Here is a 22679-nt window from a genome sequence, read left to right on the forward strand (position 1 = left end):
AATGGCTCCAGCTGCTGCATCTCAGCTAATCAGGAGGGAGAGCCTCGGGTTTTGTGCACGTCGCTGGATCGAGATCTGGATTAGGTAATTTTTTGGGGTGGCTAAAGAGGGAGTTGCACACTGAAGGTTTTTTTAGATTCATGCATAATGCATGATGGTAAACAACCTTCAGCCTTCACAACCTCTTTAAAAATATAAAATGTTTTTAAACTATGCACCGTACTATATAAAAATGGAAGACTATAGATTATCAGTATTAAACCCAAATTTTAAATCACCCAAATATTTTGTCTCATATGTGTTCTTTACTAAAAAACAAATAGTGATATATGTTGTTTCATATAAAGTAATACGACAAATACAGCATATGACAATCATTAGCTTGATATGAAGTTGAAACTTTTTCTTACATGAATTACATTACAGTCAATTTAATGCTTGGCATTATGTAAACTGCTGTATAACAACTAATCATTTTTTTTCTTAAACGAGATTTTTACAAAACATCAAAGCATGATTGCAACATTAGGACAGGTGACAGTAACTGATAATAATGCCAATAAAGACACAAAGGGAAACAGAGTAACATGTGCACAGTGTACAAAACTGAGCAAAGTCAAAACACTTAAAAATTGATAAGCCCCATCTGTTATACAACTTTTAGAAAGGTATCATATTAAAATATTTTGCCAAAGGAGACTTGTATGCTTTCATCTTTTCAAAAAAATGCCTTAATATAAAATTTTCAACGAATCAGTAATGATTTTGTGTATTGTGCTGTCTTGTGATTTTTTTAAGGTACTTACTATGGTTTTATTTAATAACCCAGCTGGTAATACACACATTATAGTGCCCATTGACAAACAAACAGTAAACATTTTGTATATTGTTTTGAACGTGTAATTCTGAGGAATAGTAAAATCTGACCAGTTGCTGCAGTTTTGACATGGGCACCATGGAGAGTGTGATTTGTTGTTGCATAGATATTATCATAGGTCATATTTCCTATCTTCTTCATTAGGTGTAAGTATTAGCTTATAATAATTTGATAACCTTATTAAAGTCACATATGCAAAGCAAATGACCTGACACAGGATTGTGTATTCAAAGTGAGCTAAGCTAAATAAATCTATGCTTTTATAAATTACCATTCAAAGTTCCTATAATAAATTAACTTCCATGTGTATCTTAAAGTTTTGATTTGCAGTTTAAAATAACAGGTAAATTCAGATATAACTTTAAAGTTGAAGTCCATACAAAAACGTAAATCCCTGAATCTATAGACACCACAGATCTAACATTAATCTCTCTATCTCTATAAGAAAAAATGAGCATACATACCTTTCTGAAAGCCGATCTGACTGGATCCCATGATGAGCTGTCAGCCGCAACTTCACTGTGTAGGCGGGTGCAGAGGAGAGGGACAACAATGGGTGACGTCACTTCCTATTCATTTTTACAGTCGTTGTCAATCATGTCCTCTACAGAGCTCCTGGAGATTGGTTCGGAGCGGGTCAGAAGGGCTTCCAAAGAGGTATGTACACTATTTTTTTCTTTACAGAGATAGGGAGGTTAGTGTCAGCTCTGTGGTGTCTATAGATGCAGGGATTTTACTTTTTTGCATGGACTTCCACTTTAAGTGATACTTCTGAAATGCACTGTTTTTTTATTTCCTTACTTTCTGCTCTTCCTAAGGTATGATATGCAAGTAACTTTCCAGACAGAATGACCTTCATATGTAACGTGTAAACTTAATTTTAATCTGTCACCGAATGCAAATCCCCTTGTTAATATTCTCTGGAGTTCTAGTGCTATCATTTCTCTTCTTTTTTTTCTCATTATCTCTAGCACTTTGTCCTGTACTAAGAAGAAATTAGCTTCTAATGAGTTTTGTCCTAGTTTTTTGTTACTTGTTGTTTGAACACTCTGCTTACAGAGTGCAGGTGAAAACCTATGACAAGCTGTATTTGTTATAAGAAATATGTGAGCAAGCATTCTTCATTGTACTGGATCATATGATGTTGTTATCAAAGCACATTGTATGTCAACAAAACTAAAAAGTGCAAGGCGATGACTAAAGACTGTGGAGTCAGATGTGTTCTCAAAAAAAATAAAAATAACGTGCGATTTGCCATGCCTTGTGCTCTGAAGAAATACAGTTATTTTTTTTATTTTTTTGTTTATTGATTGATATACTGCTAGGATTATGATTACAGGCTTGGAATCTTGATTACATGAACACACAGAGTCGCATTTGTTTATCCAAAGAGAGGGCTAAAGAGTATATATATATGGTGGCTTAGTTGAGATAAATGGTCAAAGATATATTTTCCCAAAATCCGAAGCAATGAGTATTTAAGATTGCTTAACCACTTCCATACTGCAGGCCATCATATGACATCCTTGGCTTTCAGTGGAGAGCCAAGCTACAGGCATCATCGTTTTTTTAGAGCCAGCGATTCTGAGCACAATAAGACTGTTCAGCCTCTTGATAGTTCTTAGTGGCGATGGGAGGGGACGTCCCCCACTTCCCGCTTCCCTCTGGTGCTTCTCCAGGCTCTCCCATGTGACCGGGGACCCAGAGAACAAATTGGCCAGCACAGGAAAAGAGGCATAGCTATTTCTGAGGGACAGATGATCCTCGACAATCTCTATGATCCTCAGAGGCCCGGGCGTGATGTTATGACATCACGTCTGGGTCGCACAAGTAAACAAAGCCGAGATCTCTGCTAGAAAAGTATCAGAACATCTTTTTTTTAATCTAATGTTTTTCAGCCTGAAGGAGAGATGTGGGGTCTTATAGACCCCACATCTCTCCATAAAGAGGACCTGTCACGCACCATTCTTATTACAAGGCATGTTTACATTCCTTGTAATATTAATAAAAGTGATAAAAAAGTTTGTTAAAGGGAAAGTGTAAAAAAATAAAAAATAAAAACATAAATAAAATAAACAATAAAAATAAATAAAGTGCCCCCAGTCCTCGCGCGCAGAGGCAAGCGCATACGTAAGTTGCGCCCGCATATGTAAATGACGTCCAAACAACACATGGGATGTATCACCGCAAATGCTAGAGAGAGAGAAATAATTCTAGCACTAAAACTCCTCTGTAACTCTAAACAGGTAATCTGTAAAAAAATGACACTATGGAGATTTTGAAGTATCGAAGTTTGGTGCCATATCATGAGTGTGCGCAATTTGAAAGTGTGACATGTGAGGTATCTATTTACTCGGCATAACATTATCTGTCACATTATACAAAAAATGGACTAACTTTCCTGTTTTGTTTTTTTTCTTTTATTCATGAAAATGTTTTTTCCCTGAAAAATTACAGCGCAAATGCTGTGTGACATAAAAATTTCCAATGATCACCATTTTGTTCCCTAGGGTGTCTGCTAAAAAAAACACATATATAAGGTTTGGGGGTTCTGAATAATTTTCTAGCAAAAAATTATGATTTTTACATGTAGGAGACAAGTTTCAGAATTTAGGTGGTATGGAAGTAATTTAATAGGGAATCCATACAAAAAGAAGACACCCTTTAAATAAACCCTTGTATTACATTAAATAAAAAAAAGAATATTAACTGTGTGAAAAAACATTAGCAGAGTATTGTACAAACCATCTTTTAATGCCAACCAAATTAAAGAATAATTCCTGATATCAGTATGTTTTACTTGGTACATTGGGTCATCCATACCTGGCAGGTGCAGTGGGGGAGGGGGGGGGGGGTAAAGACTTGGCGCTATACCGTTTAAAATTCAGATAATGGTAATAAGCATAAATTTTCCAGCGTGCTGGTAAGTAATAACAATAAAAATAATAAAAACTTGTATGATACCAAATGGTGATCTATACTATTATGTATATATATGTGCTTATCAATAGGTGTCATCAAACGATAATAATCATAAGACCTTAAAATCCATAAATGTCATTGGAATCATGAATCAATGAGCCATAGATCAATTCAAATAACATGCAGTTCCTAAATTACAATATTAAAGTGCAAAGTGCCAGTGAACGGGTAGTGTCAATACCAAAATGCACAAAAACCAATCACTAGAAATGTGGAAAAAGGAATAATAAAAGTAAAAGATGAAAAACAATAATATAAATGAAAATTGAAATAAAAATTGAAATAAAAGTAAAAAACATTCTGATTATTTGTTTTACATATCAAATCTTCAATTTGTGCAACTGTGATTAAAAGTCCGTGCGTAAATAATTGGATGGGATAAAACGCAAAGATGAAAAAAATTGTGATAAAAAATTAAAAATTAAAAAATTAAAAATTAAAAATAAAAAATGGTGGAAAAATTAATGATGAATGGTGTCCTAAAAATAGTGAAAAAAGGTAGTGGGGTATCTTCTATAAGTGGGGTGAAGGGAAGAGGGAAGGTGACTTCAACTGTTGCTCCCGGTGCTCTGTGACCACTTATGCAATTGCTCTCACCAGAGGTATGACCCCGTCCGGGGTGGATCAGCCTTCACAGTATCAGCCACTGTGTTGCTCTCTGGCTTGCCTCTGTTGTGGTTCTGGGAGTCCCTCGTTCCTCTGTTTGTATAACGTGCTCAATTATATGCAATGAGTAAGAGGCATATCCATGGTGTAGTATGTTTTTAAAATTCCAATTTTATTAAATAAACAAAATTACTCACAAACATTCATAGTCTGCAGACTTGTTCGTATATGCTGCTTGGTTTCTTTAAAAAGAAGGGAGGGAAAGGTCCCGTTCGGCTGCCTCGCCGTATGAGTTAGAGGTGTATGCTGTCTGGCCACGTCCTACGCGTTTCGTCATCAAAGACGTCCTCTTATTGTTTTTCATCTTTTACTTTTATTATTCCTTTTTCCACATTTCTAGTGATTGGTTTTTGTGCATTTTGGTATTGACACTACCCGTTCACTGGCACTTTGCACTTTAATATTGTAATTTAGGAACTGCATGTTATTTTAATTGATCTATGGCTCATTGATTTATGATTCCAATGACATTTATGGTTTTTAAGGTCTTATGATTATTATCGTTTGATGACACCTATTGATAAGCACATATATATATACATAATAGTATAGATCACCATTTGGTATCATACAAGTTTTTATTATTTTTATTGTTATTACTTACCAGCACGCTGGAAAATTTATGCTTATTACCATTATCTGAATTTTAAACGGTATAGCGCCAAGTCTATTCCCCCCCCCTCCCTCACTGCACTTTATTGTTTCCACCCACATCGGGTTGAAATTGAAATAGAGGCCACTCTTACCAGAATTATAATCAATAGTTCCATAGCGCGACCTACCCCTCCCTCTCTTATCATACCTGGCAGGTGCCCCTAGAAGCTGGAAATCACTGAAGTCGTCACTGCTATACTACAGTGATCTCCACTTTCTTCTGGGTTCTGTGCTGAGTGATCAACCTGATCCATCCTGAATGGATGAGGTCAGCTGCTCCGCACAAGTGCTGCCATTCAGACAGAAAATGCTCTCTGAATGAAAAACATTCTCTAATTGGACAAGGTGGAAAGGTGGGTGGTAAAGCAAAGCATTCTATGAATAGCGCTTGTGCTGTGTCTCTAAACTCTTGTGTTTGCAATGCAGGGGAGCAACCACTTTGCATGGGACCCAGATGCAAGTGGAGATCACTGAAGTAGCAGTAATTTTCTTTTTCAGTGATTTTATATCATTCAAGCCACAAAACTGATGGTACCTAGTGGTGGGGAAATACTGTAGGAGATTGAAGGTGAAAATTGCAGATTAAAAAAAATAAATTTCCATTTTTTTTTCTTACTGAAATTCTTCTTTAGGTAAATAAGCACTTATCTTTTATAACATATGGAAGTGAAATTTATGTTTAAACCTTATAGGCTACAGTAGAAATGATTGATTTAACACGTTGATTTACTTTACTATATAGCTGCTTCAATAACTTTTTGTTAATACAAAGGTTTATTTAACCTCCCTGGCGGTATGATTATTTCTGATTTTAGGTGCTGAAAGTGGTACAATGTTTTGCATGTAAATTTGGCGTTTTATATTGTAGGCCTGTAATTCTTAGGAATAACTCACTTAAATCTAGTCTAGTAGAATCCCGGGTATGATAAAGTTTGAAACACAAAATCATAAATTATAATATAATAAATAACTATAAATAATTATAGCAAATACTAATATAATAATAATAACAATTACAATTGCATGATATAATCAAATCAAAAACACTGAAATTTGCTCATTTGCAGAATTGTCGCTGTCATTAGATTTAGTGTTTGATGATGAATTTCCCCACAAATCGCTATCGCTCAATTCTGCAAGTGATTTTAATTTATTATCGCTGTTTTCTAGCTGGTCTGAAACCACTTTTGACATAAAGGGACACTTTTTAGTTGCTATGGGCAATCTCCAAATTCCAGGCAGAAAAAAATGTATTTATAATATAAAAGTGCATGCAGGGCACTGGACAGACCACTAGGGACAAAGGGGTGTATAATTTTTTATACAGTACTGTAATCTGTAAAATTACAGTGTACTGTATATCTAGTGTGTTTTTACTTTTTTGAATTTGTCTCTTTTCTCTGTTTCCGTGCGTCGCAATGCTCGCAGGGAACGCAGCCCAGGGGAACTCGGCACTGTGTTAATCAAGTGAGGGGACAGCTCGCACACACAGTGGGGAGACATCGGAGTATCCAGGGGCAAGGTCAGTAACTTTCCCTGTATCCTGCGATGCAATCCCAAGTCTGGCTCAGGGTTACCGCTAATGGTACTGAAATTCCACCCCAAGCCAGACTCGGGAATACTGCCAGGGAGGTTAAAGTTTCTTTGTACAAGGTAACGTGTATTTTACATTTATTGGCCCGTTAATGAAGGGTTTCGTTTTAACAACATAATATCAAATGAGTCAAATATTAAACATGAAGCATTGTATTAACTTTACACAAATGTCACTAGTCAGTTCAAGACTATATCTATTGCTCATTGGTGCTGAAGACCTTGAAGAAAATGAATACACAGTTGACATTTTAGGTATAATATACACCTTTCTTATAGCCATTTTTATTTTCCTTAAGCGGATCTTAACCCCTTCATGATGGAGATGTACCAAATTTTAATATCTGAGTCTTAGTAAAGCTGTACATATCACCTACCCATCCAATCAGTGAGGGGTACATAATATCCTGACCCATTTACAAAATCAGCACCCAATGTTTGACATGTTTAAAAAAAAATGCCCCACATTGTAAATTCACCATCAATCACATCATCCAGTGATGCAGATCCATGTCAGTCACAACGCTCGATGTCTAAGGCCGCGTACACACGGGCGGATTGTCTGTCCAACTTAGTCCGCTGAACCGTGTTTCAGCGGACAATCCGCTCGTGTGTGGGCTTCAGCGGACTTTTTCAGCGGACTGTCTGACGAACAAAGTCTTACAGAATTTCCGAAATTTTGTCCGTTCAAACTTGGTTTTGTCCATCCAAACTTGGTTTCAGCGGACAGTCCGCTCGCGTGTAGGCAAGTTGGACGAACTAAGTATGGCGCATGCTCAGAAAGGATTTACACGGCCGAAGGTTGCATTGCAGTGTATAGGACGTCGTTTTTCTAGTCCCATCGTACGTGCTGTACACGTCATCGCACACGCTTTCAGTGGACTGTCTGCTCATAGTGTGTGGTCAAGTCCGTTCATGCAAATTTTGAACGGACTGTCTGTCGGATTGTCTGACGAACTTAGTTGGGCAGACAATCCGCCCCTGTGTACGCGGCCTAAAAGAAGAACAAAACCTGTTATCTGCCAACATGTTAAAACCTGTTGATTCCTATCGAATATCATCTCCCAGTTCTTGCTACCAATGCTTCTGAATTCTGTTTGCTTTTGCTTTAAAAGCACACTCTTATTGATTTGGAAGCAATAAGCATTGGAAGCATTGGAAGCCAGGGAGCTGATCATTTCACCTTAGGGCTTATGGATAGGGATAGTTAAATGGTTCAGGCCAAACATGAGTTGGGGCTGAACATTTGCCTGTTCAGCCATTCGCCAAACATCCAAATTTGCATGGTGTTCGCTGGGTGTTTGCACCAGCGGACACCCTGTAATGCACTGAGCACTGCACAGTGCATTCTGCACCCTGATCAAGGCACAGTGTAAGTTGGTTGTCAAGGAGTGAGACTGGGAAGCAGGCCATGGTGCCCTTAACAACCGATGAGTCATCAGCCGATGAGTTTCCCCACTGACAGCTGAATAATACAAAAAAGTGTATGCCCGCCAGTCCATACCAGGCCCTTTGGGTCTGGTATGGATTTGGAGCGGAACCCCACACCACAATTTAAAACATTTTAATTTTAAAAATGGTCCCCCCAGAATCCATATTAGACCCCTATCTCAAAGCCTCCTCTGCGCTTTGACAGGTCTTATATAGGTAAGTGGCGGGGCCACCTGGCAATGTCACCTGGTGGCCCTTCCCCCTTGTGACTTCACAGGCCCAGCATGCACCAGTCTGTGACGTCAAAAGGGGGTGGTGTCAACAGGGGACATAGCCAGGTTGCCCTGTTCCCTTACCTATAAAAGAAATGATAAAAAGCAGAGGAGGCATTCAGTGGGAGGCCGTCCCAGAAGGCAGAGTGTTTTTGTTTAAATTATATTTTGGGTCGACGGGTGGCATGATTGACCATGGATTTACATGAAGGGACACTGTTTTTTTTTCATTTTTTATAAAGGTTTTTTTTAAATCTTGTCTGTCATGGTTATGCAGCTTACCTCTCCATGTGTTCAGATTAAGAGGCCAGCCACTCTCACCTGGCTGCTTAAGTAATCTCTCTTCAAAGCATGGCTCCACCCCAGCCCCTATCAGGGAACTCTATATTAACCTGTGCACTGCAAGCCAGCTCTGCTGATCAATATTGTGTGTTTTGGCTTCCATGTGCTCATTGCTCTGTGTCCTATGTCTGATCCTGTTTACCAACCTTGGTTTTTTCTTGACTGTCCTCGTCTGCTTCATATCCCAACCTTTGGCATGTTTCTTGACTATCCTTTGTTGTTGCAGTCTGCTGCTTCTTTTCTACCTCCCTGTACTGTAATGTGAGCATGAGCTTGGAAATCCTGGGGTCCGTGACCTGGAGCCAGACTTCAGCGAAGTCCATCCCCACCATCAGGGCCCTGGTGAACACCTGCTGGCTCTTAGATTCCATGCCATGGCAAATCTCATGCTCTAGCTTTCAGTGTGATCTGTGTTGGTGCTTCAGAGTACCAGCTTTCCTGGACCACCCAGGGCTCCATTTGTAGCAGTCAGCTGTAGGATCCACTACCTTACGGTGCACTCCAGACCCCCACGGGGTGCATCTGTCATCTGGACTCAGGTGGCCTGACATTGTCTCTTGTTTTTATTACTTTTTGAAACTTTTTTTGGTAAATGGGTAGGGGTACTATGTACCTGATACTCATTTACATGGGGGTGCGTGGATCTGTGGGTCCCTTGTTAAAGAGGGCTTCCAGATTCTGATAAGCCCCCTGCCCATAGACCCCTACAACCACCAGCCATGGTTAAGGAGATGAGACTCTTGTCTCCATCCACATGGGGACAAGGTGCTTTGATGTGGGGGGATGGAGCTCCCCTGCCCCAAAGTACCCATCCCCATGTTGAGGGCATTTGGCTGCTTGTGCCCCCAATTTCCTGATCTGCCAGTCTGCATGCCCAGATAAGGGTCTGGTGTTAACTTTTAGGGGGACCCCCACGTTTTAGTATTTTTGTTTGGCACAGGTTCCTGTCCAAATCCATACCAAACCCAAAAGGCCTGATATGAACTGGGGGGGGGGGGGGGGGTGGGATCCCAGCAGTTAGTCTTCAAATGATGATGGCTACTGGGATGCTATTTAGTTGCTTCTCAGCTATTTCATAACACCTCAGTGTTTTGCCTGTACACCCCATTTACTTTACTCCCTGTGATCCTGTTCCTCATCCTGATCCTGTTTCCACCTTCCCTACCTTCTCCCCATTTTAGCTTATTCCTTACACTAAGCCTGATCATGCTCTGCCCCATAGTTTAGTTCAGGTAGGTTTTCTTAGTAGTTCTCACTGCCACTTAGGTTCACTAGGTGTTATATTCTTTGGTTTATGTATTTTGTATTTATTATTGCATTTGTCATTTGTTTCTTTTCCTTAACAAGCTACATTTATTTTCATTCAGTGGGGAGTCTAGCGATCTCTGTGCACATCTGTACATATTTGGTCATGTCTCTTACCAGCACTTGGTATCTTAACATATTGCTGAAATCAATATAGGATTCCTTCAATATAACCTATAGTTACACAATCAGTAATTGATATAAAAGTAACAAAAAAACAAAAATGTTTTAATTAAATGTCAGGTTTTCTTTAAAAGAGTCTAAGCCCTTCTACACACGGTCGGAGATTCCGTCAGAATGTGTCCGATCAGAGCGTTTTGTCAGATATTCCGATTGTGTGTGGTCTGCATCGGACTGTTTCCGTCGGAAAATCCGTCGGACCAACTTTTCCAACTTGCCGGAAATATTTTCAGACAAAATGCTCCGATCGGACATACTCCGATCATGTGTAGAGAATTCCGATCGGACAAAGTACCATGCATGCTCAGATAAAATTCCTACACCAAAGCTATTGGCTACTAGCGTGAACATAGTCCCATCGTAATGAAATAACGGCATCACGTCGGATTTTCCGACAACTTTGTCCGACCGTGTGTATACAACAGTTTCGGACAAAATCTGTCAGACAAAATCCGACGGATTTGGTTGTCGGAATCTCCGACCGTGTGTACAAGGGCTAATAGTTAAAATATTATGTTTTTTTGTTTTTGATTTTTTATCAGCAGTGAGAGATGTCCCTAGTGCTGGTGGTTCTAGTCTTAATTGAAATCCAAAGTTCACTGCCTCCTCATACCCTCAGTGGCACACTTCCAGTGCTGTGAAGGTTAATTCAGTAACGGGACCTGTCATAGGCACTCCTTGACTGATTATGCTGACCCTTTCCCTCTCTTCCATTCATAGACACTGTGCTATAGCTTATTCCTTGCAATAGCTACTTCAATGAAAAGTGCTCTGAAGCTTTAAAAAAAATGTCCTCTATACAAAATGTAACTAAGAAACGTAAAGGTTTCTAAGCTTTTCATTGTCCACAATTGTGGTTAAGAAAACCACAAAACTTAGAGCAATTCATTGTGAAAGTGATTCAGGAAGCAATTAGCTTCACTATATGACAGCATCACCATGAAATGTGTATATATATATGACTAGTACAACATTATACAAAAGGTTGCGGGTTGAAGAATGTGCAAGGCTCTCTAAGGTGCTTCTTGAGCAGAAATGTGCCTTGATAAACAGCCCTGCTGTTTCCCAGCTATATAGTGCTTCAATATCGTGTAAAGAAAACAGAAGTTTCAAACTGACAGATGGCTCTGCTTGAAAATTGGGAGTTTCGTGTTATATACTTCAAGCAATAGCACATATGCAGGTGCATAAAAATATAAAAATAAAACAAATAAATACAGTCACATTCGATACTGAACACCAAACATATAATCATACAACAAAACGTGTTTTTTTTTCCCCAAAAGATTTTGTTTTGATTGCCTGAAAATAGCATTTTATATGACAAATAACATAATTACACTGTATGTCAATATAATGACAAAATGTCAGCATGGACATATGTTAATTGCACAAATATTTACAGAGTGTTTCTGACTTTTCCATCTTCAAAATGTGAACATGATAACTTAAATATCAGTATATGTTTTTTTTTATTGTTTGTTTCATGTTTTCTATGTTATTGTTTTACCAAGAATTTTCTTTTAATTTGAATTTATGGGTGATTAAAGTGGAATTAAACTTCCATCTCTCATCTAAGGCTTATCTATAGGTATGGCAAATATCTCCTAAATGTGCACTGTTTAGGAGATATTTACTATATATGCAACCGACGATGACATCGAAATATGCACTCTGAAGGAACGACCACCCTGGGCCATTCGTTCAGAGTCCTGTGCCATAAACGGCGGCTCCCCTTTGAATGCGCGGGAGTGACGTCATTGCGGCTCCAGCCAGTCATACAGCCAGAGTCCTTGGACCCGGAAGGAAGACAGGTGAAGATGGAAGTGGCCTCCAGCGATGACATCTCATTGCTGGAATGCTTTGTTTTCAAGTGAGTTTCCCATGATCTGCTAGTATATGATGCATACTAGCACATTATGCCTCTACCTTGCAGGCAAGGAAAAAAAAGCTTGCCCAACAGTTTAAAACCACTTTTTTTAGATTGAGATTAAAGTTAGACAGTTTTAAGGTACATGAGAGTATCTAGACCAATAAACAGAATATTTATATGTTAATCAAAACAAAATAACAAACCTCTTTAGGTAAAAAAAGGTAATCATTCCCCATGAAATAAACATATCAGGCTCAGCGCAGAAAAAAAGGGGGAGAGATTTCAAGGGGAAAGAAAAGAGAGTGAAGGGAGGAGAAGATAAAAAATAAAAAGGTCAAGTCTGAATAGGAAAAGTCACTCCTCCCAATTCATTACCCAACTCCCCAGATATGCCTCCCATCAGATAGGGGATTGCAAATATGTGATCCATGAATTCCTGTTTTTTTTTGTTTTTTTTTAAACTTAGCTTGTCGGCCACAGAATGCTGACTAATTTTTGGTGTAAAATTATGCAGGATAGCTTGTGTCTAGTTGTAGCAATGTCCACCACAGGACAAGCTCTTGATATTTGTGGTAAGTAAAACTAAAATGTAAACGATAAGAGATTGGGTACATCTAGGGATATCATCCACCAGATCATTAAAAAGTTCTTTCTTGGTGAGGTTAACTGAGGTCACAGAGTAAATTAACCACTTAAGGACCGCCGCATGGCAATGTACGTCGGCACAATGGCAACGACAGGCACAAGCACGTACATGTACGTGCTTGCCTTCCAGCGGTTGGGGGGGGGTCTGATTGGACCCCCCCTCCCGCTGGCTGCGGCGGTCTGTTTTGCTTCAGGAGCGATCCAGGATGAGGGGATGACCGTTGTTTTTTGGCCATCCCCTTTCGATCGCTCATGGCGAATGAGAAGCTTCCCCCGCCTGTGTAGTGTAAACACAGGCAGGGAGGAAGTGATGTCATTCTCCTCGGGGCGGTCTTTTTGTCCGGACTGCAAGGAGAACACAATAGTAAGTGCCCCAACACTACACTGACACGTAGGTACACATAGGCACACAAATTACCCCCCCGATCACCCTCCGATCGACCCCCCCCACCCCTCCCAGTCACAGTGTCACTGATTGCAGTGATCATTTATTTACTGATCACTGCATTTAGTGTCAGTTGTGACAGTAAAAACTGTCAGGGCAGTTAGTGTTAGGTCCAGGGTAGCCCCTACCCCCCCTAATAAAGGTTTAACCCCCTGATTGCCCCTAAAGTTAACCCTTTCCCCCTCTTTTGCCAGTGTCACTAAGCAATCGTTTTTCTGATCGCTGCATTAGTGTCACTGGTGCCGCTAGTTAGCTAGTTATTTTTTTAGGTTCACCGCCAGGTTTTTATAGCACTAGGTACCCCCATATACTACCTAATATAGATTTTAACCCCCTCATCGCCCCTAGAGTTAATCCTTTCACCAGTGATCACCATATTAATGTCACTGGTGACGCTGGTTAGCCAGTTAGTTATTTAGGTTCCCCGTCAGGTTTTTATATAGCGTCAGGGACCCCCATATACTACCTAATAAAGATTTTAACCCCCTGATTGCCCCTAGTTAACCCTTTCACCAGTGATCACCGTATAAGTGTTACGGGTGACTCTGGTTAGTTAGTTTGCTTTTTATAGCATCAGGGCACCCACCATTTATTACCCAATAAAGGTTTAACCCCCTGATCACCCGGCGGGTGATATCAATTAGGTTTTAGGGTCAAGGTCTGCATCGCCCCAGGCAGCGCTAGGTTAGTGCCAGTACCGCTAACACCCACGTGCAAAGCATACACCTCCCGTAGTGGTATAGTATCTGAACAGATCAATATCTGATCTGATCAGATCTATACTAGCGTCCCCAGCAGTTTAGGGTTCCAAAAAAATGCATTGTTAGCGGGGTCAGCCCAGATACCTGCTAGGACCTGCATTTTGCCCCTCTGCCCAGCCCACCCAAGTGCAGTATCGATCGATCACTGTCACTTACAAAACACTAAACACATAACTGCAGCGTTTGCAGAGTCAGGCCTTATCCCTGCCTGATCGCTAACAGTTTTTTTTGGTAGCGTTTTATATTTAAATCCTGAAGGCGGTGCTTGGTTTTTGGGGTCCTGTACGTGGCTAGGCTCTTAAAGTCCCCCACATGTGGTATCCCTGTACTCGGAAGAAGCAGCAAAATTTATTTTGGGGTGTAATTTCACTTATGCCAATAGCATGTGTGAGCAATATATCATTTAGTGACAACTTTGTGCAAAAAAAAAAAAAAATTGTAATATTCCTGCAACTTGTGGCAAAATATCAAATATTTCATGGACTCAACATTCCTTTCATTAAAAAGCTTGGGGTGTCTATCTTCCAAAATGGGGTCATTTGGGGGGGGGGTTTTGTGCTATTTTGGCATTTTATGGCCTTCGAAACTGTGCTAGGTAGTGAGGAGTGAAATCAAAAATTTGCACCCTTAGAAATCCTGAAGGCAGTGATTGGTTTTCGGGGTGCCGTACGCGGCTAGGCTCCCAAAAAGTCCCACATATGTGGTATCCCCATACTCAGGAGAAGCAGCAGAATATATTTTGGGGTGCAATTCCACATATAACTATGGCATGTGTGAGCAATATATCATTTAGTGGCAACTTTTTGTAAACTTTTTATTTTGTGTCAATTATTCAATCAAAAAAAAAATATTCAATGGGCTCAACATGCCCCTCAGCAATTTCCTTGGGGTGTCTACTTTCCAAAATGGGATCATTTGGGGGGGAGGGTTTGTACTGCCCTGCCATTTTAGCACCTCAAGAAATGAGATAGGCAGTCATAAATTAAAAGCTATGTAAATTCCAGAAAATTTACTCTAGTTTGTAGACGCTATAACTTTTGCGCAAACCAATAAATATATGCTTATTGACATTTTTTTTTACTAAAGGCATGTGGCTGAATACATTTTGGCCTAAAATGGACTAAAATTTCGTTTATTCGATTTTTCTTATACCAAAAAGTAGAAAATATATTTTTTTGAAATATTTTCAGTCTTTTTCCTTTTAAATCGTAAAAAATAAATATCGCAGAGGCAATCAAATACCATCAAAAGAAAGCTCTATTTGTGGGAAGAAAAGGACGCAAATTTCGTTTGGGTACAACATTGCATGAATGCGCAATTACCAGTTAAAGCAGTGCAGTGCGAAATTGTAAAAAGACCTCTGGTCCTTAGGCTGACAATTGGTCCGGGGCTGAAGTGGTTAAGATGAACACTCTGGTCCAGGAGTGCTCAATATTTGAGCAGGTCCACCAAGAATGGAGTCCCTTTTTGTCCACATCCTTTTGCAAGTCTCACTGGCACCATATACCAGCAAGATTAGACCTTATAGTTCACCTTGACAAGAGTGGTATTGGGGATCCTTTTATGTACCATGAAAGACCATCTAGACCAGTCTTCCACTGCTATGTCTGTTCCCAGGACCTGATCCTAGGCCATCTGGGTAATTTAATCACAGGCTTAGTCAAGAAAAAAGTACATTGCCAATATATCTCCTTTCATGCCAATATTCCATACACACCATTTCTTAAAAGAAGTCCTCAATGAGATACCTTCTGTGCATTTTTCACTGGAGTCTAAAAAGATTGAGTATTTGATGAAGGCAAAACACTTTTGTCAAGGACATCTCAAGGGTTTGGAGGAAAAATTCTATTGGTTTTATCCATCTGTTTTTATTTTGTTTTGTTTTTTGTTATCTCGTAAATTGTTTAGATACATTTAAAGGTGAAATCTCTCTCTCTCTGTCTCTCTATTCATTTAGTTGAAAACAAAAAGCCATCCTCTTGTAATCTTCTGTACTGGAACACTCAAATTCTGAGAGATATGGAAGCACTAGGATTCAATCAAACATGCTGCATTCACATGGGCTAAAAGAAACATGCTGGCAAGAAGGAAGAGCAGTGTAATGACTTCAGCAGTCTGTTCCTGCTCCTTCATTGTCAAATACCAGGTTGGAAACAAAGGTGACTGACCTGCAGTGCTGGGACAAGGTGATCCAGGGCAAAGATGCCAAATTGCGCCCCCCCTTCCCTTAGGGTTAGGGTCAGGGTGTCCCCTACCCCTGCAATAATCCATTGCGCCAGGGGCAGCCTCCCTCCTGCCCACCCCTTGTCCCGGCCCTGCTGACCTGTGTTACATAACTGCAGCAGAGAAATGTCAAGTCGCCAGGCTGGATGTGCTGTCTGACTGGACTGTGCATATCTTAAATCTAGATAGATATTAAAATAAATTAGCAGGTACATAGCACACATTTATACATTTATATGGAGTATACTGTATCTGTTGGTCTGGAGTTCAGCTTTAATATAGAAGAGATTGTGGTATTTACTTATAACAGCAATATTCTTTTTTTTCCTTCACTAGGGCCAGGACTTACCTTTACATGAAATACTAAATGCTTCATGTGAGAACAACGGCATGCAGGTATGTCTACCTTTCTGAGTATGATATAATATGCAATATACAGGTAAATGTATTTATGCTAGTATTTACTAGAATTCACTTGCTCTTATATGATAAAGTTACAAAGATTACTTCTACAATAAAATGTGTGTGAAATTGGAAAATGTATAGAACAAAGAAATTCAGGTCATGTAGGTCATGTTTTATCTCTTTTACGATAAAAGAGAACCATAGCTAATATTTTATAACTGGGATATAGTCAATTTAGTAATAAGTATTTTTAGCATGCATTAATCCTCATAAATTCTGCCAGTTTTGCTTGAAATTGTTTGTTTCTGAATTCTAGCAGAGTGGTTTACAAAATGCTCTAGGGCAGAAACTATGTGATGTACATGTAACGCACTTTCATTATTTCATCTTATCATTAAATAATTGTTCACAATAGTTCTGTATTTCATTTAAACTTTTGTAATACCTTTTGGATTGCTATAAGTCCTGACTGTTTGAAAACATGTGCCAGCTATGATAAGTTGATTGTTAGAGTTTAACAAGCTGATCAGCAGTCTTGCACATTCTCTCTTGTACGTAAATTGATATGAACCTGTTGGAAATGAGGCAGTTTAAGATAGAGGGCACAGCCAGAAGGAACTGAAGAAAAGGGTTGGCACTTTCAAATGGAGACATTATTTTGAGCTGAACAGTAGAATAAGTCTAAAGCTGAGGAACATTGCTATAGTATCTATCATTTATGTGATGCAAATATTAGAATTTTAGATTTCAGCTTGACCTTTAATATTTTATTTTACATCCTCAACCAGCTTTTGAAAAATAGATGTTGCTAGAGCTAGAATGAGTTTCTTGCTCGCATTGCACAGAATTACTGTGATGACTTCATAAAATTATAACACCATTGAAATATCATTCCTAGCACCATCGATGAGTACATTTTCACACAGTATCTATGTACACTATTGTAACTGCTACAAATGTAACAGTGCTTGGACTGAACCAAAAGTAGAAGAGCAGATAACGGATTCTAAGTTTGGCAATAATGATAGCCTAAACTGGCACAAAATAAGAAAAATCTGACATTTGTTTATGGTAAGTTTTGCCCCACGATAAATGAACAATAACTATTTTCTGTCTTTTGGTTCTATTTGCACTAAAATAATTTTCCTGTAACATGCCGTTTCATGGTTTTGTTTGTAAAATAAACTAAGTTTCGGATATTTACTTAAAAAAATACAACATGTATAATGTTTATTTAAATATAGTATAAAACAGTCTTCAAAATTTTGAATTGGATCTTATGAAGCAACAATTTTTTACATTGCTTCTTTGCAAGGTTTTGTGTAAAAAATGCAGCTTGTCTTTTTCTGCTACATCTGCATCGCATTTATTCTCACAGGCAAATCAATGTAATCAAAAACATCTCAAAAAGCCCTTTAAATGCTTTGCAAATACAAATCATTATTCTCAAAAAGCACCCAAAAAAAAGCTGATGTGTGTTTAGTCTGACATTAGTCCCTGACCCAATCAAAATATATAATATTTATAATATATACCCACACACAGTCTCTTTCTGTCTCTGTGCTAGACTGCAATTGACCTATTGGTTTTGGAAATGGAGATTTTTATTATTATGATGCAGGATTTATATAGTGCCGACAGTTTATGCAGCGCTTTACAAGTTGAGGGTAGACAGTACAAATACAATACACTTTAATACAGTAGGAATAAGAGGACCCTGCTCATTAGAGCTTACAATTTAAGAGAGAGGGTCAAGAGATACAAGAGGTAATAACTGTGGGGGATGTCCTGATGGAGAAAATAAATGTACAGTTATTAGGTGGAGGCCAGATAGGCTTCTCTGAAGAGGTGAGTTTTCAGGGATCGTCTGAAAGTAGACAAAGTTGGAGATAGTCAAACAGATTGGGCTAGAGCACTCCAGAGGATGGGAGAGGCTCAGAAGAAGTCATGGAGGTGAGCATAGGATGAGTTGACAAGGGAGCTAAAAAATTAGGAGGTCTTGGGAAGAACAAAGAGGACAATTTGGTTGGTATTTTGAGACCAGGTTAGTGATGTAGCTGGGGGCCAGGTTGTGGATGTTGCGGAGGTTGAGGCAGCAAGCTTTGGACAGCGATTGGAAGTGGGGCTAGTTAAGGATAGTTAAGAGTCCAGGATTACACCCAGGACCTTGGTATGGGGTGAAGGGTTGATAGTTGAGCCGTTGATTTTGACAAAGAAATCAGCGAAAGTGGCACGTGGGGGAGGAAATATCATCAGCTCGGTTTTGGATAGGTTGAGTTTGAGGAAGTGACATCCAAGCTGATATGTCTATTGGTAAGTTGGTGATGCATGAGGAGACAGATGGAGTGAGTTGAGGGGGTGGAACAGGTAGATTTTGGTAGAGATATTAAAAGCCATGGGGGGCAATAAACTGACCTAGGAAGGAGATGAATATCGAGAAAAGGAGAGGTCCAAGAACAGAACCTTGGAGGAATCTGACAGGTAAAGGAAGAGAAAAGGAGGAAGGAGAGTTGTAAGTGACACTGAAGAAGCAGTGGGATAGGTATGATGAGAACCAGTGAAGAGTACAGCCACAGAGACCAAAGGAGTGGCATATTTTGACGAGGAGGGGGTGGCCCACAGTATCAAAGGCAGCAGAGAGGTCCAGGAGAAGTAATACAGAATAGTGTCCGTTGGTTTTAGCCGTTAATGGGTCGTTAGGGAGTTTAAGGAGAGCAGTTTACATGGAGTGTTGAGGGTGAAATCCAGGCTGAAGGGGATCAAGAAGTTTGATCATAGTCAGATGGTCGCTCAGTCGGTTGTGGACCAGTCTTTCAAGAAGTGTGGAGGAGAAGGAGAGTAAGGAGATGGAGCATATGTTAAGATTGGTGGGATCCAGTGAGGGCTTTTTAAGGAGGGGTAACAAACGTATGTTTTAGAGAGTTGGGGAAGATGCCAGAAGAGAGGGAGAGATTAAAACAAGTTTAGCAACCTTGTTAATACTAGCAGGGTTGAATGAGCAATGATTGTACATGGGGTGCTGTGTGGAGGAGGTTTATGAGCATTGGAGATCTCCTCACAAATTGAATCAATCTTATTTTTCGTTTCAATATGTTTTTATTTTGCATCAAGTACAGTAAACAAAGTCAACGTGAAAATGACTAAAACAGTAAGTGAAAGACAATATAGAGATATGGACATTCTTAAGATTGAATATGTCAAGCCAGTTTGCAAGCATACAGAGCATTAAAATACTGACCAAAAGCCAATACGAAATACATATGATGGGAAGTGCACATTCATGTAACTGAGGTAAACATTTGCCTCTAATAGGCCTGAGCTAACATAGGCATTAGAACAAATTCCCAGTCAAATAATGAAGAAAATACGTATAAAATATAATGGTCATAGAAGGAGGGAGGGATCTCCGCCACCCCATAAGGGCTCTTTGCTGTGGCCAAAGGCCCCCATCCCCCTGCCAAGAATAAAGACAGATAGGACCAGGATTAGATCAACAAGGGTTAGTAAATTATATACGTGAGCCATCATATGTAACAAAAACAGGTAGCAAGGCTATAATGTAACAGTAATCCTGAGATGAAAGGAACAACATCCCTAATGGGCACAGAAACCCAGTGCAACTGGATGAAAGTACGTAAATCAGGTTTCTATGAACCGTGTGTAAAATACTGAGATCCACATTGCGATGCAGGAACTGGCCCTGAAATCAGCTGGCCCGGCCCAACTCCGCAATGAAGTGTCCATGAAAGATCGTCTCTCACTAAGCTCCTTAGAAGAAGGTGAAGAATAAAAAAATAGTAGAAAAGGAGAAGAAGAGGAAGGGAGAAAGATATAAAAAAGGAAAAGGGAAGTGGCATTTTACCACAGGAGTCGCCTGGGGGTAACAGAACCGTACTCAGGGTCTCGAACCGGGAGCATTTATGTGGATAAAGAAACTCCCACGAAGTGCGCCCATGGTTCCCAAGTGGCCCTGAATTTATCCGAGCGGTCCAGGAGTACGCTTACCATCTTTTCTTGTAACATAATCCAGCAAATTTTCCTTTTGGCCTGTATAGTGGAGACATAGGGTTGCTTCCAAGCTTTGGCAAGAGTGAGCTTAGCGCCCAATAAAATGAAAGTGATGAGGCGTTGCGTACTCCTGGAGGCTCCCTCTGTGGGGAAATTAAGAAGTGCCACCAGAGGAGACATCTGAACCGGTGTTGCAGAGACTCTGGATATCCAGGTAAAGATCCTATACCAGAACTTCCGTATTCTAGGGCATGTCCACCACGTGTGTATCATGTCACCTCGAAGGCCGCATCCCCTGAAGCACAGAGGGGAGGCGGAAGGGAACATTTTGGCCAATTTCGAAGGGACTAGGTACCATCTTGTAAGCACCTTGACACCAGCCTCTATCATACTTGGGTTAAGGATACCTCTGAAGGATTTCAGGAACACCCCATGCCACTGCTCAATGCTCCAGGATTGGTTAAGGTCCTCTTCCCAGGCCGACATATAAGATGTCTTGGACTTTGTGGAAGACAGTGCCCTATAAATGACTGAAATCCCCCCCCTCTGCTCATCGGACTGACAGCACCACGCCTCATAAGATGTCACCTGAGGACCACTGGGAAGGGACTTGCATTTTTTGTGTAGGAAATTTGAGATCTGAGTAAATCGAAATATTTCAGTGGGGGGCATATCAAGTTTGCTGGTACAGTAGGCTTTAGAGATTGGGCCCACTGGTCTAAGGAAATGACCTATTCTATATAGCCCCTTGTCCAGCCACCATTGAAAGGCTTTAATGTTCAGGCCCGGAGGGAAGTCTGGGTTATGGAACAGGTGAGATAAAGGTTTTAATTGGGAAATTAGGGAGCAATTATGTTTAAGGCCATCCCAAACTGCGAAGGAGTGCGAGAGAGTTGGTGAAAGGATCGGAGGTCTCATCTTTTTAGGGCTCCACATCAGGAAGTCTAGCGTGTGCCTAGGTACCGCTTGTCTCTCTATCTGTATCCAATCAGGCTGTTCCCATCTAGAATAGACAGCTGACATCTGTGCCAATTGGGCTGCTTGATAATATAAACGTAAGTTTGGAAGTCCCAAACCACCTTCCGATTTGGATCGGAATAAAATAGATTTAGAAAATCTATGTCCACCCTTACCCCAGACAAATTTAATAACTTTAGCTTGAAAGCGTTGCAGGCGTACTCTATCCACCGGGATGGGAAGAGCCCTGAAATAATACAGAATGCGAGGGAGCAGCGTCATCTTTATAGCATTGATTCTGCCCAGCCAGGATAGGGACAGCCCAGTCCACCCGATGAGATCTTCCTCCAATTTGTGGAATAACGAAGGGTAATTAGCTTGATGGAGGAGATCAATCCTAGAGGTTAATTTAATCCCCAGATACGATATTGATGTGTCACTCCAGGTGAACTTGAAGCTGTCCCTAAGCCTTTCTATGAGTGAGCTAGGAATATTAACATTAAGAGCTTGAGATTTCTGATAATTAACCCTGAGACCCGAAATCGATCCAAAGTCATCTAAGAGACTACAAATATTGGGCAACGATGTCAGGGGGGAGGAGACGAACATAAGGATGTCGTCTGCAAATAAAGCACATTTGTGTTGGATAGAACCGCAATGGATACCTTGTATATTAGGGTTATGTCTAATGGCTATGGCCAGGGATTCGATCGCTAATGCAAAAATTAAAGGGGAAAGCGGACATCCCTGTCTTGTCCCTCTGGATATGGGGAAAGATTCCGAATAAAATCCCTGCAGACGTACCTGGGCCTTTGGGGACGAGTACAAGGCTCGCAAGACATTGAGAAAAGACTCTCCAAATCCCCAACGTTGTAGGGTGGTGAAAATATATGACCAGTGTACCGAATCAAACGCTTTTTGGAGATCCAAAGACAAGAGACATCCCTGTCTGGAAGATTTCCCGTCCCAGTTCGAGTTAAGAAGCGATATGATGTCAATGGCCCTTCTAGTTTGGTCCGGACCTTGTCGACCCGGAATGAATCCCACTTGGTCCTTATGT

At 40.2% G+C, this 22679-nt stretch overlaps 1 protein-coding gene across 1 annotated transcript in view; it reads left to right on the top strand.

The window, feature by feature from the left end:
- LOC143983438 (protocadherin-9-like) overlaps positions 1-22679 on the top strand; it is a 1708725-nt gene that overhangs the window by 428376 nt on the left and 1257670 nt on the right. Inside the window, exon 2 of the mRNA XM_077483140.1 lies at positions 16586-16645. Coding sequence (XP_077339266.1) covers positions 16640-16645 — 6 coding nt within the window. The 5' untranslated portion in view covers positions 16586-16639. The remainder of the gene's footprint in view (positions 1-16585; positions 16646-22679) is intronic.

This window comes from Lithobates pipiens, unplaced genomic scaffold, assembly GCF_037356315.1.
Source record: "Lithobates pipiens isolate NorthernLeopardFrog02 unplaced genomic scaffold, aLitPip1_a1.2 Scaffold_16, whole genome shotgun sequence".
NCBI lineage: Eukaryota > Metazoa > Chordata > Amphibia > Anura > Ranidae > Lithobates > Lithobates pipiens.